Genomic DNA, 16,544 nt, shown 5'->3' on the forward strand with positions numbered 1-16,544 from the left:
ATAATTTTTAAAAACATAGTCATTCTTAAATATTTTTTGAATAAATAATTATTTTTAAATTTAATCAACTGAAAATAATATCCGTACAATTGTGTGAGTCAAATTCTTGTTTTATTGATGCATGTTATATATTAATGTTGCATGTTTTAGGTAACATTTTAATGATGCACGTTTTTAAAAATTTCAATTATTAAAATTATGCACGTAAGGATAACTCATGAGTTTTTTTGGTTGATTAAATGACATTATGTCCAAATTTATTTAAGGATATATTTCATTAAGGTAACTGAAAAAGACAAACAATAAAATAGGAAGTTTAAATTCATTTAAGCATATTTCATTAATGTAACTGAAAAGACAAATAATAAATTAGACAGTTTTATTCGTTTTAGGATATTTCATAAATGCAACTGAAAAAGACAAGCAAAACAAAAAGAGAATTTAATTAATGAAGTAAAAACATTTTCAAATGGGTACTTCTCTCTTAATAATATAGATGAAATAGCTTTAGAAAGCTTTTATTGAAATGCTAGAAACTAAAGAGAAGGACGAAGATTCAGTTGTCACCAAGTATCAAATAACTATTGATTGTTTTTCATAAACTTATACATATTTATCAAGGCATGTGTATTGTAGTAGCAATAAGATTTTCACTTTAGCTAGTATGCTAAACATTAGTGTAAGAGGTTTTGTTTATGGGTTTTAGCAGAAACAATTCGAACAACCATTCTTTCAGGCAGACAATTTGCATAAGAGGAATAACATGTTCAGTCAATACTTAACAAGAAGAAACTTTCAGAATCTAACATTAAATCATTCAGGAAATAATCACCTGACTTATTGTACTATTGTACATCTTGAGTCCATCAATCAAAATGTTCCGAGATTTCAGTTAAAGCTATAAGAAAATTTCGGAAAACCAAAAACAGAACTCTCTGAACTAAATTGGATCACAGAGTAGAAAGAATTCAAATTCCACAAAAGAAGTTAACTATCAGCTTGAAGAGTCTTCTGCAAGCAAATCGAAACAACCATCGGACCAGCCAAGTCCCCCAGCGCGCACCCTGCATTAAATAAACAAATACACATCAATCATCGTTACAAAATGTGAAAACTTCCATCAAGTTATCATCAATAACAGTTGAGCTTACCGATCCATTGGCCCATGGAGGGACGGATGAGACAAGAGCAGATGCCAGCTCCAATGGCAGCAAAAACTAAGGAAGCACCACATCTTACTGTGATTCCCACAACTTTGTTTCCAAGATCCTTTGCTTGCTCTGATATCACGACTTGCTCCCCTTCTTCTTCCACATCCACGGGTTTAACATACCGTGACACACATCTGTAGATCTCTATGCCTACTTGGACTGTCCATGATGCTGCAATCCCAAGAAAGTGTCCTGCGTAAACCCCACCAATGACACAACATATATATGTAAGCTTAAGGAGATTGCTCATGTAAGATAGAGAGAACGAGCTTTTGATGATCAAACCTCTAAGAGTTGTCTGGCTGACTTTATAGATGTATACATGTGTGGGCCAGCCTCTACCAGCTTTGCGTAAAGTTGACTGAGGCACATCTGCATTTATACATAGTTATTAGTCCACATGATCAGTTAACCGAGCTAATTGTTCTGTTCTACTAACTTTTATGTTATATATTATTATTCTGTAATGATTGTTGTTGGGAAGCAAAGTAATAGAAGATGATGTGTTACCCTTTAGAATTTTCCATGCCATACGCTGCGAGACATAACTAACAGCCACCCTTTCAAGAACTCTCCTAGTAGTCACAACTGTGGTCTGAATCATATACACACCCAACATTAACAGTTACAAATCATGAAGCAACCATCGATGCGTATTGTTCACAGTTTCAGCCTCTCAACTAACCTCACGTGCAATCTGCTTGGCAGATTTTTTAAGAGGAACAATCAAGTCTACACGGCGTTGTTCTTCGGGACCATTGTTTAGGAAATCATCATCATCGTCCTCTGAAGCAGGGTTAGCCTCCAAAAGAGGAAGATAGAACATGAGGAGGGATCTCACCGTGGTCATCGCAAGCGCCCTGAACTCAAAGGCCGAGAAAAGCGGCTTTGGCTGGATACTGTAAACCTTAGAGCTAGGAATGTATGTTGGCGGTTGAAGCTGCAAAGCATCAGCAGACACTTTTCGTATAGCGGCAAGGTAAGCATCATCAATCCCAGCTGCTGCAGCATCACAGTACGCAACTCGAGGCTCAAAGGAACTGTATAACAGAAACAGTTTTTTGAATCAATTTTTTTTTTTTTTTGAATAACTAGGAGGTTCGGGCAAAAGCTGAAGACTTTCTTATTCAATCTAAACCCTAATCACGAACAAAACAAACTGAGAGATTTAATCAAAATCCAATTACACTTATCTATATCCATCCAATCAAATAGAAAGCAGAGAATCAAATCAATATAAAGAGGAGAAGAGAAGAGGAGACGTACCCGAAGAGAAACCTAGACGCGAAGGGAGCACTGGCGGCAGCGGAAACGGCGGCGGCAGAAGCGACGACGGAGGCGGGAGACAGAGACGACGATGAGTGGATACGGTGCGTGTTATGAGATTTCTTGAGTAGATCTAAGACTATAGCTATTCCCGCCATTACTACGAGGCTAGACGAATCTCTCGGTGTCTCTCAATCAGAAGAAGAAAGAAAGTGTAAACCTTCGCTTGCTTGTTGTGGATTTTCTCTTATTACAGCTTCTTCCCGTTAAAATAATTTTTTTCTCGAGGACAAAAAAAAAAGATTCTGAAAAGACAAGAGAGTTATGTTGACTTTTCTTTTTGATATTGTTCCGTTGGCCCATAATATCACTAAACCGACCCATTAATAAAACCTTCCCACAGGGAATGAAAATGCATGAGGCAAACAAAAAAAAAGGAGTCTCTCATCCCTCTGTTCTCTCTCTCTCTCAAAACTTTTCAGGGAGGAGAAGACGAGAGTACTCAAGTCTTTTTGTTTGTCTGATCTTTGGATCAGATGTTTGTTTCTGGGAAGCGGTGGTTCCCATATCTTCGCCGGCTTTTAATTCCGAGAAATGGTGACCCTCTTCACTTTTTTCGTCGGGGTTCTCCTAGTTCCGTTATGATCAACGTTTCTAGTGTTTCTGTGCTCAATCGATTCTATTTCTTAACCTTCCCTTGCTTATTCCTTTCTTTCGATAAGGTGGTTTTCATCTTCGGACTTTTCCTCTATCAATAAAAATGATCGGAGTGCATGCACGGATCGCGAAGGTCTGGGTTCGATTGATGTCGATTGGTTTCTTTTTGAAGCGGTTGATTTGTCAGACTAGACTCCTCGGCTGACTTAGGTGGAGAACCATTCGGTTTGAACGGGTTTTCTCTGAGTTGGGCTTTGCAGTAGGCGGAGCTCCGTCGTGACGCTTTTATGGCATCAGAAGGTGTCGCAGATTCATGCGTGTCTATTGATTTCAAGGCAATCAAACACATGGTGAAAGCTTGATGTTTTTTTCTCCAACTGTTTTTGTCTATGGGCTGACGGCCCATAGTTCATTTGTTTAGTTTGGTCCATTTGTTTGGGAGCTTTTTCGTTTTGGGCCGTTTATTTTGGATTAATTAGGCTTTCAATTGGTCTTTTGCTTGTAAAGTATGTTGGGCATTGTCTTGTTGGACTTTGACCCATTTAATAAATTTCAATGCAAGGAGAAACAAGTAGACATAAAACATCATTTCACCATTTTATTCTGAGAACTCAAAGTATATTTCTGTCGAAAACAGAGATTACAATGGAATTACAGAGAAAGCTATCTTAAATCTCCTAGGAAAAACAAGCCCAAGCCACAAGGCTCCAACTAACCAACTAACTCTCTCTATTACAATTTCATCTATTTATATTATCTTTCTTAGTGTAACCGTTTCTCTTCTCACTTCATGTGGACAGCTCATTACCTTCTCACGTGACAATTCCTTTGCTCTTATGATCATATCACGTTCACCGACCAAGCGGAAACCTTCTAACATAAAAAATTGGAAAAAAATATCGTTATAAACTCAGAGGTATCAAAGCACAGCCTTATACAGTTTGAGAGCTGTGAAGAGAACTTCCACAGCGAATAGAACAAGCCAATATAAACCAGAATCAGCAAGACAAAAGTCTAAATAATAGCCTCATACAGAGGTAAGAAAGGGATATAACCCAAAGTAACATTCTCAAACTGAGGTAACTCAAGTTGCTTATTGAGAATCATAGTGCGTGAGATATCCTCATACGTACTGAAGTGAAAGGAGATCTAACTTCTCTCTCAGTCTCCATCAATGATGATCCAAGCCAATTTCGTTCAAAATAGCTTAGACATACGACTAAAAATGAAAACAATTTCATATTCGGTTTATATAATCAGGTTGGAGAGAATGGAGAAATTGAAGAGGATTCAATACTTTGTTGTTCCTAAACTGTAGATGACAATAATGGAGGAAGGTGGGTGATGGCGGGAGATGTGTAGGAAAAGCATAACTATCATAACGGATTACAAATGTATAAAACGGATTTTTGATTACAAATGTATAAAATAATAATTAGGTAATCATAGCTGCTAAATGGACCATTGTGAGTTTTTTGTATCTGAAGTTTAGAGTTTCAGCCATTGATCACCAGATATGAACTCCATCCCAAGAAAGGGCTTCGCTTCATCTTGAGTAAGACTCTTCGACCACGGTACTCGACCTGTTCTATCCGCTCCTTTTCCTGTGCAATTATACTCTCCGAATAGCACCTCACTACAAAAAAAAAGAAAAAGAAAAAAAAAATCGTCTTTGTGTTTTTTTTTTTCAGACAGAACAGCTGAGTTGCTCAGTTTCAAGATCCTTTTTTGTTGTTGTTACCTGTCCCTGGCAGGGTCGCTCCAGTCATCCCAGCCCGCAGGAGTGATGACATCAGCAATATAACAGTTTGAATAAACAATTCTGGCGTAGTTTCCCCAAGCTCTTCCTAGGGTAACATTCCCTGTTCCACTGATGGTACAGTTCACAAACGAGAAACCAGTATCTTCATTCTCTTTGTCTCTATGGTGAGCCGCGATGGATCCAAACCTCTTTGCGTTTGAGCTGATATAACAGTCCTGTGGTGTTTTTACCAAAAGACACAAAAATGTAAGATGATTTTGTTTTTGATATTAAAGGATTAATGGACAAGTGAAAAAGGGTTATTTACTCGGTAAAGCGACTTGGCGTTGCCAAAGATGAAGTCAACATTTCCTTCGATATAGCATTTGAGGAAGTAGTGAGATCCACTTTCATCATCAAGAGTGTCTTGTGATCCCAAAATTCTTACACTGTACAACATTGCTTTGTCCCCTTTTATCCTCAGGGCCGCCGCTTGGTTCCCTTGATCTCCCGGCACTGCCACCACCGTGTTCTGCACTCATTCCCAAAATCAGATCAAATAAATTCAAACTCCATAGAGAAGAACAAAAAGAAGAGACCAGATATAGGACCTGGATAGTGATGGCAGTGGCGCAGAAGAAGTCAGAGTCTACTGTAACAGTGGCTGTTCTGTAAGTGCCGATTTCACTACCATTGGAATAACGGTCTGAAGCTTTATCGCTCCAAGTAATTACTGTCTTTCCCACGTACTTCTCATCGCCTATGAACGAAATGTACGGTTTTGTGATCGGCACATTCACCTTTTCCCTGCAACGACCAAGACATAACGTTTAAAAAAAAAAAAAAAACAGAAAAACAAAGATTCGGTGAAATGCGTTTTTTGGAATGAAATCTTTGCGCTTAATTCTTTTGCATTCCTTAAAATGTTGACCAGTTAAAATGAAAAAAATAAAAAAAAAATTCTATTTCATTCCATATTATTCCATAGATGCATGATAGAGTAGAGAGAGAGGTATAGTTGTATTATGAACATTCATTTCACATCAAAATAGATTTAGAATAAGTGGAATGATGATTCTATTCCACAAATAATTATTCCTATAATTTCATCTGTTTACTAGTCACCAGTTACGCAAGAGTATATGACACAGACAGAGAATCTGTGGAAAGATGTATTACAAAAACTACACACGTAACTGATGTGTAAGATTATCCTACCAACTTTATTATAAATGTTAACAGAACGTTTATAATCTTCTACTTAAAAAACACGGGTTTTGTCTTTGTTCAGAATCTTTGATTTACCTGTAAATCCCAGGAAGAATGTAGATTTTAACTCTCTGAGAATTGGAATCAGGAACCATATCAACAGCTCCTTGAACTGTAACAGAGTCTCCTCTTCCGTTCTTTTCAACCACAATCACTCTGCTCCCATATTCAGTGTTTGAGGGCGCCAGATATTCTCGGCTGACCCCATTATCGTGTTTAAGGCTCCTCTCCCTTCTGACATCTTCCACAACACTTAAGTCTTCCCAGCTTATGTATCTCCCCAACTCGTTACCTTTATCATCATTCTGCAACAATCCTGATGTCCCTAAACCCAACAGAACCCAAAAACAGAGAAATGAAACCGAGGGAATAAAGGCTTTGGCTTTCATGGAGAATGTCTCTGGAATGATCAGAAGAAGAAAACAAAAAGTTAATTAGTGTGGTTTCTTTTGTCAGAGTTGTGAAGAAAAACGTTTTCAGGTTCTGTTTCTTCTATACCCTCTTACGTGGGAGTGAGTTAAATAAGATGGGTTTTTAATAAGTACGAGGACTCTCTCTTACACCATGTACAATGAAGGGAATAAAATATTCTAATTGTTGTATACAATGATTATATTCAAAGTCCAAATTTGATGATCTTTAGTATTTGGTATTAAAAAGATTTAACATATTAAATAAAAAGAAAGTATGGACCACCGGTGATACATTTCACTTTATAGAGATTTTTCATATTTTCATATCTTTCTAACTATTTAAGAGCAATAATTTCACTGTAAATTAAGTAAATTATTTTTATACCAAAATTTGTTATTTTATATTCTCTATAAATATAAACTAGGTTTTTAGTTTGGACATATAAAATAATTATTAATTAGTAAAATAGGATATTAAATTTTATTAAACAAAATTATTGTAATATGTAAAAGTTGAATATGTGTTAAGTGATGAGGTGAAATAAAGATAATATGATGTTGAATGTTAAAAGATAGGAATAAAGATATTAAATCTTGAAACCATTGTGCATATTCTATTCTTTTATTATATTATCTTCTTTAATTGTTGACTATCCATAAGATAAACTCCATAATTAAACATATCACCAAATTAAAATTTCTAATAGTTGTATTATATTTTAAAATTTTGTATTATCTCTTATTTCAGATTTTTTTCTATAATTGTAACAATGGTAAAGATAAAAACTTTTAATTATGTAGTAATCAATTTAAATACTTTTGATGTTAAATATATAAATGTTCTCTTATCTCCACTGAATATATATATATATATATATATATATATATATATATATTCAGTGGAGATAAGAGAACATTTATATATATATATTTAAACCATAGACTTTAATGGATACAAATATTAAGTACAAATAGGTTAATGGGTATAATAGACTAATTGATTTAGTGGATTGAGTTAAAATGAATTGGACTGGAATAGACAATGAGTTATACAAAATCAAACCAATAAAATATAAAACTAACAGAAATTTAAATCAGATATATTAAAAATAGCAAAATTAATTTTTTTAAAAGTTTTAATAAATTTTCTCATATATCTAAATCTATTTTAATAAACTAAACCTAACAAAAATTCTCATAATTGTTTTAACATTATTTTTGACTTTTTTATCAATCTTATTTTATCCTGCCAAAATCGCAAAATTATATTGTATAATCATTTTTTCTCATACATCCGCAAACTAATATTTTGCCGCCAAAATAACAAAGGTGCTTTCCTCACAACTACATGATCGTATTTTCCCACCAAAAATCATAAATCATGTATTTCAAGCAAAACCGCAATATAAATTTTCCGTCGAACCCGTAAAATCATGTTTTCCGTCAAATTCGCAAAATCAAGTTTTCATGCTAAAACAATAAATTCACGTTTTGCCGCCAAAACCGTAAAATCTTGTTTTCCGCCAAAATCACATTTTCACCAAAGCCGCAAATTATGTTTCCCGCAAAAACCACAAATTATGTTTTCCCGCCAAAATTGCAACATTGAATTTTTATGTCAAAACCGTTAAATCATGTTTCGTGCTAAAATCTCAACATCGTGTTTTACCACAAAACTATTAAATTATGTTTTTCTGCCAAAACACACAATTGTGTCTTTGGTTAGGCCCACTTATAAAACAAGTTTTAGCTTCTATAGTGGCTCTTCCATTTCCACTTTGTTTTAGTTTGTATTTTGACTGAATGAATATATCAAACCAAACAAAGGCTAGCAGTATAAGACCTTCTCCAGCCCTGGGAAAAGCTCTATCCAAAAGGAGGCAAGTCCATGCGGTTCTCCTCTCTCTCCCAAAACCGCAAAATTATATCATAACACAAACCAGCAAATTATTTTTTCAGCCAAAGCTGAAAACTGAGGCCATAATTGTTTACTTAGTTTTACATTTTTGGTTTTTATTTTTTGGTTTTTAGTTTTTAATTTTAGAGTATATTTTAGCTTTTTGAAAAACTTGAATGGTGATTTTATATATTGGTTTTAATTTTCAGAAAAAAATATAATAATAAATATTTATTATGAAAACAAAAAAAATATATTACTATCACTAGAAATAAAACAAAATTATATTAAATTTATTTAATATAAAACAACAATAACAAAATGTTACAAAATAAGCTTGATAGTTGCATGTTAAAGTACATCTATCTTATTAAAGTAGAAGTAATTTAAACTTTTGTTTGGCAACATAGATAGCAATTAAAAAAATGTTGTTTGGAAACATTGATAGCAGTAAGTCAGGAAAAAAAAGTAATAGGCTTATACTATTAAAAAAATTGGAAGTCCATTACATTATATTAAAAAGTAACTGGTTTATGTTACTTGATATACATATTCAAATCAAATAATAATTTAAAATTGATTTATATCAAAAATTCACTGAAAAATATACATATATTCAAAATTTGATTTTTACAAACATATTTTCCAATAACCATTATAAAAATATTTTCAATATATATAAAAAAATACAATACAAAGCTCAATTTCAAACACCAACTTAAATGGTTTTTATATTTCACATTGAAATTAAAAAATATAATATATGTGATTATTTATATGATTGTACGTATAAAATACGATTAATTATATGATAACACATATTTTGTAACTTATGATGACACATATATGATATATAATAGTGATTAGGGGTGGGCGTTCGGGTTCGTTTTCGGGACTGTTTGGGATTTCGTGTTCGGTTCAGATCTTTGAGGATTCGGTTCGGATTTGGATATCCAATTTAAATTATTTTAAAAAATTTAAAATTTATTATATGCTTTAATTTTTAGAAAATCTATAAACAATAGAATATATTACATATAAATTTGAAAAACATATGTCAGAGTACCTAACTTAACATATAAATTGGTTTGCTTTAAATATTTGGATAGAGAATTAATAATTATTTAAGTATTTTTGGAGTTTTGAGTATATTTTAACTATTTTAGATATTTACGTTTAATTATTTGTATATATTTTCAAGTATTTAAACAAACTTAAAAGTAACATATATATTCTGGATGTTTTTATATATATTAAATCTAAAAATAATTAATATATATAAGTATATAAATCTATTTTGGATGCCCAAAATACTTCGGTTCAGATCGGATTAGGCTTCAGTTCTTCAAATACCAAAATTTTGAATAATTCAGATATTTAATCAATTTCGGTTCGGATTTGGTACTACTTATTTGGATTATGATCAGTTCGATTCTTCGAATTCGAGTTTTTTGCCCAACCCTAAATAGTGACATAAAAAACAAATAGCATCATATTTTTTTAAAAAATACACTAAGGGCGTGCGGATCAAAATCTAGTTTAGTTTTATATTGATAGGAAAATACATTGCTAATTAAAATTTTAAAACAAACAAAATTTAATTTAATAATATTTTATAAAATATGGTAAGAATGAATAAAATTTATGCAATTCCAGTAATATAAAATAAATATTAACAGCTGGGTTTGAAATTACTAAATCAATAAAAACATGATTTATTGGTTTATACAAACTATGATTTTAGTGGTTTATTTTTTAAAGTATGATTCCACAGCACCACTTCCTACTAGCGACATCTAAATTTTTATTTATAAGTAAAATATTTTAATTAAATTTTAAATAACTAAATCAATAAAAAATATATGTTATCAATAAATATATGTATATTGATTTATTTTAAATCTTAAATAAATAATTAAGTTAAATTTATTGAGTAGTATAAGAATTTTTTATACTTTTCATATTAGATTTTAGATGTAATAGAAATACTAAACTTTAGTGGTTTGGAATTTCATATTGTTACGTAATAACGATATACAATAACTATTTAAATTGTAAAGTTTTTGTTCATCGGTAAACCAATATAACTATTAACTCATTAATTTAAATGAGTTATGCATTGAACAAATCCATTTGTCAAATGGATTGGATTAGTACATAATCCATATATTCTTAAAATTATTGGATAAGAATTGATTTGGGTTAGTTTATCCATTTTGATACTCCATGTTGGATTAAGCTTGAAGAAAAAAGGAAACTTGGTAAATAAGTTAACTTCTAATCCTACCGAATTATGGGTTAAAGTATTAGGAAATATGTTATACCTAATGAATTTAGGAAATTTGATTTATATATAAGGAGATGCAAGAGTGTTGCATAACTTATGAGTTGAGAGATTGTGTGAGAGATTACGAATTGTGTGAGATTGAGAGAGCTTGAGGTTTTGAGTTATTTTCCTCAGGAGATTAATAAGAGAGTTATTCTTATTAAGCTCGATTGTGATTCTATATGTGGTATCAGAGCAACAGGTTCAATACTGGACCTCTAATAAAGTTCAATCCCTAAAATTCAGATTTGAGCAAACGTTATGGGGAATTGTATTGGTTATGGTGTTCAAGTTAGATTCACTGGAGTCTTACACGGTCGAAGAGATGACGACAACGAGTAATATTGTGGTTCAATCTCAAGGAACCCTCGCAGATCGCAAGTCTATAAAAAAGATGGCAAGTGTTAAAAGGCATGATTCTGAATCTGGCGACGATGGCATAAAGAAATCGAAGAAGAGAAAGAAGCACAAGAAGGCTTCTAGTGGAGATAAGATATTAAATACTGAAAGCTCCAAAGTTAGTGAAGGAAGTCGAAGACGTGAGAAATCTCTGCTGCTGTATTATAAAAGGACAGGGAAATCTTGTAAGAGGGGTTACATGCTGAATGAAGTTAAAACCGATGAGGACAAGGGAGACGAAACTGACGAAGAAACTTCTGATACAGAGGAGGAGATCAGAATTGTTAAAGTCTGTGAGTGGATTGATTCTTTGGCTAAGTTATGGAACCGTGACCCTGAGTATCTAGATACAGGGCAGAACGATAACGTCAAGAAAGAAAAGAAGGAAAACAGCAGCAAGAAGGTGAAGCTGAGCGTGGAAGATGTCAAAATTGATAACCCTAATGCTGTATCGAAATTCAGAATCAATCCGTTGAGGGAGAAGCTTCAAGCCACAATTTTTGATATGGTTCTTAGTGGTGCTACTCATGGTCTAGATATCAATGACGTCCAGTTAATTATTCAGTGTGAGTCTCCACGTGGTATTGTGTGCACTCATGGCAGGATGATTGATATTCTTTGCACAAGCAGTGAAAAAATCACCAATCTGCGAAGGGTCACATTCTTGGTAATGGATGAAGCTGATCATATGTTTGACATGGGTTTTGAGCCTCAAATTATGCGTATTATTCGAAATATTCGACATGATCGGCACACTGTGCTTTTTTTGGCACTTTTCCACGTCAAGATGAAACTTTGGCACGTAAAGTCTTGAACAAGCCCATTGAAATACAGGTTGGTGGAATGAGTGTTGTGAATAAGGATATAACACAGTTAGTTGAAGTCAGACCGGAGAGTGAGAGGTTCTTAAGACTGCTGGAAATTCTCGGGGAATGGTATGAGAAAATAGAGATTTTGTTTTTTGTGCAGTCGCAGAAAAAATGTGATGCCTTGTTGAAGGATTTGTTTAAAAGGATTTATCCTTGTCTATCTCTTCACGGTGGTAAATAGCAATCTGATCGGGAATCAACAATATTTGACTTTAAGAGCAATGTGTGCAATATATTGATTGCCACAAGTGTTTCAGCTAGGGGTATAGATGTGAAAGAGCTTGAGTTAGTTGTAAACTATGATGCTCCGAACCACTATGAATATTATGTGCATCGCATTGGCAGGACAGGAACGGCAGAGCAGAAAGGCTGTGCTGTGACATTTATCGCTGAAGATGATGCAAAATATGCACCGTATTTAGTCAAGGCCCTGGAACTTTCTGAGCAGCCAATCCCCGATGATCTGAAAGCAATCGCTGATGGTTTCATGGCAAAGGTTAGACAGGGTACTGAACAAGCTCATGGAACTGGCTATGTAGGTAGTGGCTTTAAATTCACCGAAGAGGAGGAAGAAGTTACGAAAGCAGCAAAGAAAGCACAAGCGAAAGAGTATGGGTTTGAGGAATATAAGTCTGACTCAGAAAATGAGATTGATGTTGTAAGAAAGGCATGTGTTGTTGGTTTTGATACCTCACAGCACCAGGCTGCTATTGCTCATATAGCCACCATTGCTGCTACTGTTAAAGCTAATGCTGCTGCAATGAATCCTCCTGTGACTACAAACCAGTTGCTGCCGAATGGTGGTGGGCTTACCTCTCTGCCAAAAGTTATAGCAAAGGATGAACCTATAGAAGAAAGCTCTCAGTTTTTGGTAGATAGTGATGATGCTTCAGACAAAGAAAGTGACACAAAAGAGCCACTGAGAACTAGAAAGAAAGCTTCACCAGCAGAAGGTTCTTCTAATGTGGAGGAAGGAAAAACAGAGAAGAAAGTGAGACAGAGGACTGTTAAGAACGATAAAGACGTGGAGGATGGTTTAGTCACTATTAGTAGTACATATGATGAGGTTAGTGATGCCGAGAAAGCCTTGGTTGTTAAAGCCATTGATGCCGACAGTGAAGGAGAAGAGATTGATCTGAGCAAACATGAAAGCGAAGATATCAGTCACACGTACGGGTGGCCTCCTCTCGTGTGTTGTTTTGGATCTGCACAGAATGTTTTTGTGCCATCAGGAAGGCCAACAAACAGGTTTTTGGATTGCAAATTCAAAACCGTTGAGGCAAGGGTAGAGGCCTTTCATAGAAAAGAAGAAGAACTTAAGAAAGAACTCGAGATTGTCAAGAATCAACATGCTTCAGACTCAGCTGTTCTACTGTTGGTAACCCGAGAGCTAGAGAAAGTTAGCTTAAAACTGGTCGCAGCTAACGACGCCAAGAACCTGCCTCTGAGTCGAGCAGAAAATATTAGCAAGATGATTTCCATCCATGCAGAGAAAGAAACCATCTCCAACAAAGAGATAGCTGTTTTGAAAAGTGAGCTTGAGAAAGCGAGAAACTTTGAAGTAGAGGTTAAAGAACGAGATAAGATCATTGAGAAGCTTGATGCTGCGATAGAAGTTTTTAAAATGGCAAGGTCCCATGCGTACGGCTTTGCTGACCAGTGGTGTACCAAAGCCATAGAATTGGAGGAACAGTTGGAAGAAACCAACATGATGAAGAAATATGCCTCAGTCTCTCTGGTGTCTTTGATAAAACAGCTGGAAGGAAGCAATACGCGACTGCAGGTTATGGAGTGTGAGGTGATTGCTCTCAAGGATAAGGCCAAGCTAATGGCGACGGTGGGGCTTAAGTAAAGTCAAGTTCTCGAGAAATCTGAACATCTACTCGAAATTGCGGAAGAGTTGTTATCTAAGGTTGAGAAAGAGGAAATAAAATTAAAAACTAAGCTTGAAATTTTCAAGGATGAGAAGAGTAAGACCTTGTCAGAATTGGAGAGGTCGAAAGAGGAAGAGGAGAAGAGTGAGCCAGATATGCAGAGTTTAGCTTCAGCTTTTCACCAAGCGTCAAGTGAGCGTGTGTTGAAAAACAGGTTGTTGAGCCTAGGTGGTCAGAATTACAAAACACGTGAAGAAGATAGGAAGCTGGTCATTAAGCCAACAAACGAGAAGTACGAGAAGATGCTTCACGAGGTGGAACAAACCAAGAAACCGTTTGAGAGCTCAAGAGTAGATTGGGAGATGAGAGGTATTGTTGAAGACTTATCGAAAATGGAGTTCAAGCTTAAGGGGGAGAATGTTGGATTAAGCTTGAAGAAAAAAGGAAACTTGGTAAATAAGTTAACTTCTAATCCTACCGAATTATGGGTTAAAGGATTAGGAAATATGTTATACCTAATGAATTTAGGAAATTTGATTTATATATAAGGAGATGCAAGAGTGTTGCATAACTTATGAGTTGAGAGATTGTGTGAGAGATTATGAATTGTGTGAGATTGAGAGAGCTTGAGGTTTTGAGTTATTTTCCTCAAGAGATTAATAAGAGAGTTATTCTTATTAAGCTCGATTGTGATTCATTGGTTGTGATTCTATACTCCCAAGAAAGAGTTTAAATCTAAGAATGACTAGAATTTTGATACCTTGATTAATTGGTTGAATTTCAGTAATTTGACCCCTTATTAGGTAGCGAATATTATATACATATGTTTTTTGATTTTAGTGGATTCTTTTCCGTCTGACTAGTATGGCTATTTTGAAAAAGATTGTTTGCAAACTGGAAAACTGATTGTATCCTAAGTGTTATTTACTGTGTAATTGATTAAGTATAAAATTATAATATACCTTAATTAATTGGTTGGATTTCAGTACTTTGACTCTCTTATTAGGTAGCCAATTTTATATGCAAAAGTTAGTGAATTCTTTTTCTAGTTCTGCCACTAACTAGTACGGTTATTTTGAAAAAAAAATTCTGCAAACTCAGAAACCAATAGTATATCTTTTTTGTTATTAACGAAAACTTATATAGACCCATGGTTTAGCCCAAAAGAGGCCCGTTTATAGAAGAAATATATCTGGACTTAGCCAACTCATCATCTTCCATGTTCTCTGAACGAGGGGTGAAAGCGAAAGAGATAAAAACAAACAGTAGAGAAAGACGGTTGATGTCTGCAAGAATCCCGAAGATTTCCTTAAGAGACTGTTTGGATGTAATGGCTCTAATCATCGTTTGATTATCGGAGCACACTTGTAAACTGGCGATATCTAAGGTGGCTGCCGATTAAGGAGCAGATCGGACCACCATGGCCTCAGCCATCAACAAGGGAGCTGACGAAGTCCTAAACTTTGGAGGCTCGGTGAGCCAAAAACGGATAACATCTGTAAAAATCTATATAAGACCCGCTTCTTTGATGCATGGTTCCACGAAGCATCAATATTGCTTTTGACTGTTGCATGTCATTTTTGTCTGATGAGGAGATTCTATCCTTCCTCGTGCTTGAATAAACTCCCTAGCAGTAGTTAAGCTTTTAATCGTTTTTCCTATAGATGATGAACCTCAATCTTCGAAGATGAGTTGATTGCGCGAAGTCCACAAGGTCCAACAAACCCGAGGGAGAATGTTGCCCATGATCCCTGACAGTGGAAGGCATACTTTCTTGCGGAACAGGACGAGAGCTTCCCTTACATCCTGAAGAGTAGCTATGTGAATTTATTTGGTCTGGTTTTCTGTCCAGATTTATTCGGGTCGGTTCTATTCGGTTCTGGTTCTTTCAGGCCAAAAAATTTTTGGACCCAACTAAATACTTGTGAATTGTTTTGTTCGAATATTTTTGGACTGGTTTCGGTTTGGATTTTTGGGTCCATGCAGAAATTCTCATCTGGTAACACTACAAAAAATCATAAATTTAACGACAGCGGTTTTCCTCGTGAGTTCGTCGTAAAAGAGAGTTTACGAGGAATTAGCGAGGAAACGGGTTTCGTCGTTATACGTTCGTCGTAACGCATATTTCCTCGCTAATTCGTCGTAAAATAGCGAGGAAACCATTTCGTCATAAAGACGAAGAAAACAAATCGTCGTAAAGACCACGTAGATAGTCCACGTAAGAATGTCGCTAGCGTTCCTCGTAAATACCACGAAAGCATTTCCTCGTAAATGACACGTACATATCTCGAAAGTAATTCCTTGTAAAATTCACGTAATTACCTTGAAATTCTTTCCTCGTAATTTTCACGTAAATACCTTGAAAGTATTTTCTCGTAAAATATTCATTTAACATTATTCGTGATTTCCTCGTAAATATTCAACGTAAATAAGTCATAGATTAGCTACGAATCTACTTCGTTTTATTATTTAACAAATTAAAAAATATAATTAAAAAATATTTAAAATTATTTAATTTATTAATAAAATTAAAATTTAAAAAATAAATAAATACACAAATATTTTATATATAAATAAGTTTTGAATTCATAATACAACCACAGAAAAAAAAAGAACAAAGAG

At 34.5% G+C, this 16,544-nt stretch overlaps 2 protein-coding genes and 1 pseudogene across 3 annotated transcripts; 1 reads left to right on the forward strand and 2 right to left on the reverse strand.

The window, feature by feature from the left end:
• Positions 1-781: 781 nt before the first annotated feature.
• Positions 782-2,746, reverse strand: LOC106324964. 2 transcript variants are annotated; one of them, XM_013762966.1, is made up of 6 exons: positions 2,478-2,744; positions 1,897-2,251; positions 1,722-1,806; positions 1,497-1,583; positions 1,152-1,403; positions 782-1,064 (listed from the first exon to the last, which is right to left on the reverse strand). In XM_013762966.1, exons 1-6 carry the CDS (start codon positions 2,633-2,635, stop codon positions 988-990), a joined length of 1,014 nt encoding a protein of 337 aa, XP_013618420.1. In that variant the 5' UTR covers positions 2,636-2,744; the 3' UTR covers positions 782-987. The 2 variants fall into 2 exon arrangements, with proteins under 2 accessions (XP_013618420.1, XP_013618419.1); XM_013762965.1 differs by having other exon boundaries at positions 1,152-1,583; positions 2,478-2,746.
• Positions 2,747-4,475: 1,729 nt separating this feature from the next.
• On the reverse strand, positions 4,476-6,630 carry LOC106326292 (pectinesterase QRT1-like). Its single transcript, XM_013764305.1, has 5 exons — positions 6,181-6,630; positions 5,487-5,682; positions 5,204-5,407; positions 4,876-5,111; positions 4,476-4,770 (listed from the first exon to the last, which is right to left on the reverse strand). The coding sequence occupies exons 1-5, from the start codon at positions 6,531-6,533 to the stop codon at positions 4,623-4,625; spliced, it is 1,137 nt and encodes a 378-aa protein (XP_013619759.1). The 5' UTR covers positions 6,534-6,630; the 3' UTR covers positions 4,476-4,622.
• Positions 6,631-11,060: 4,430 nt separating this feature from the next.
• LOC106323410 lies at positions 11,061-14,423 on the forward strand (annotated as a pseudogene).
• Positions 14,424-16,544: the final 2,121 nt, after the last annotated feature.

The sequence above is a fragment of the Brassica oleracea genome, chromosome C2, assembly GCF_000695525.1.
Source record: "Brassica oleracea var. oleracea cultivar TO1000 chromosome C2, BOL, whole genome shotgun sequence".
Taxonomy (NCBI): domain Eukaryota; kingdom Viridiplantae; phylum Streptophyta; class Magnoliopsida; order Brassicales; family Brassicaceae; genus Brassica; species Brassica oleracea.

Coding starts and splice junctions, on each gene's coding strand:
- LOC106324964 (XM_013762965.1), bottom strand. CDS start 2,635: ATGGCGGGAATAGCTATAGTCTTAGATCTACTCAAGAAATCTCATAAC. Junction 1,807..1,896: donor CCAAGCAGATTGCACGTGAG/GTTAGTTGAGAG, acceptor TATATGATTCAG/ACCACAGTTGTGACTACTAG. Junction 1,584..1,721: donor GGCATGGAAAATTCTAAAGG/GTAACACATCAT, acceptor GTATAAATGCAG/ATGTGCCTCAGTCAACTTTA.
- LOC106326292 (XM_013764305.1), bottom strand. CDS start 6,533: ATGAAAGCCAAAGCCTTTATTCCCTCGGTTTCATTTCTCTGTTTTTGG. Junction 5,683..6,180: donor ATTCTTCCTGGGATTTACAG/GTAAATCAAAGA, acceptor TGGTCGTTGCAG/GGAAAAGGTGAATGTGCCGA. Junction 5,112..5,203: donor ACGCCAAGTCGCTTTACCGA/GTAAATAACCCT, acceptor AAAACACCACAG/GACTGTTATATCAGCTCAAA.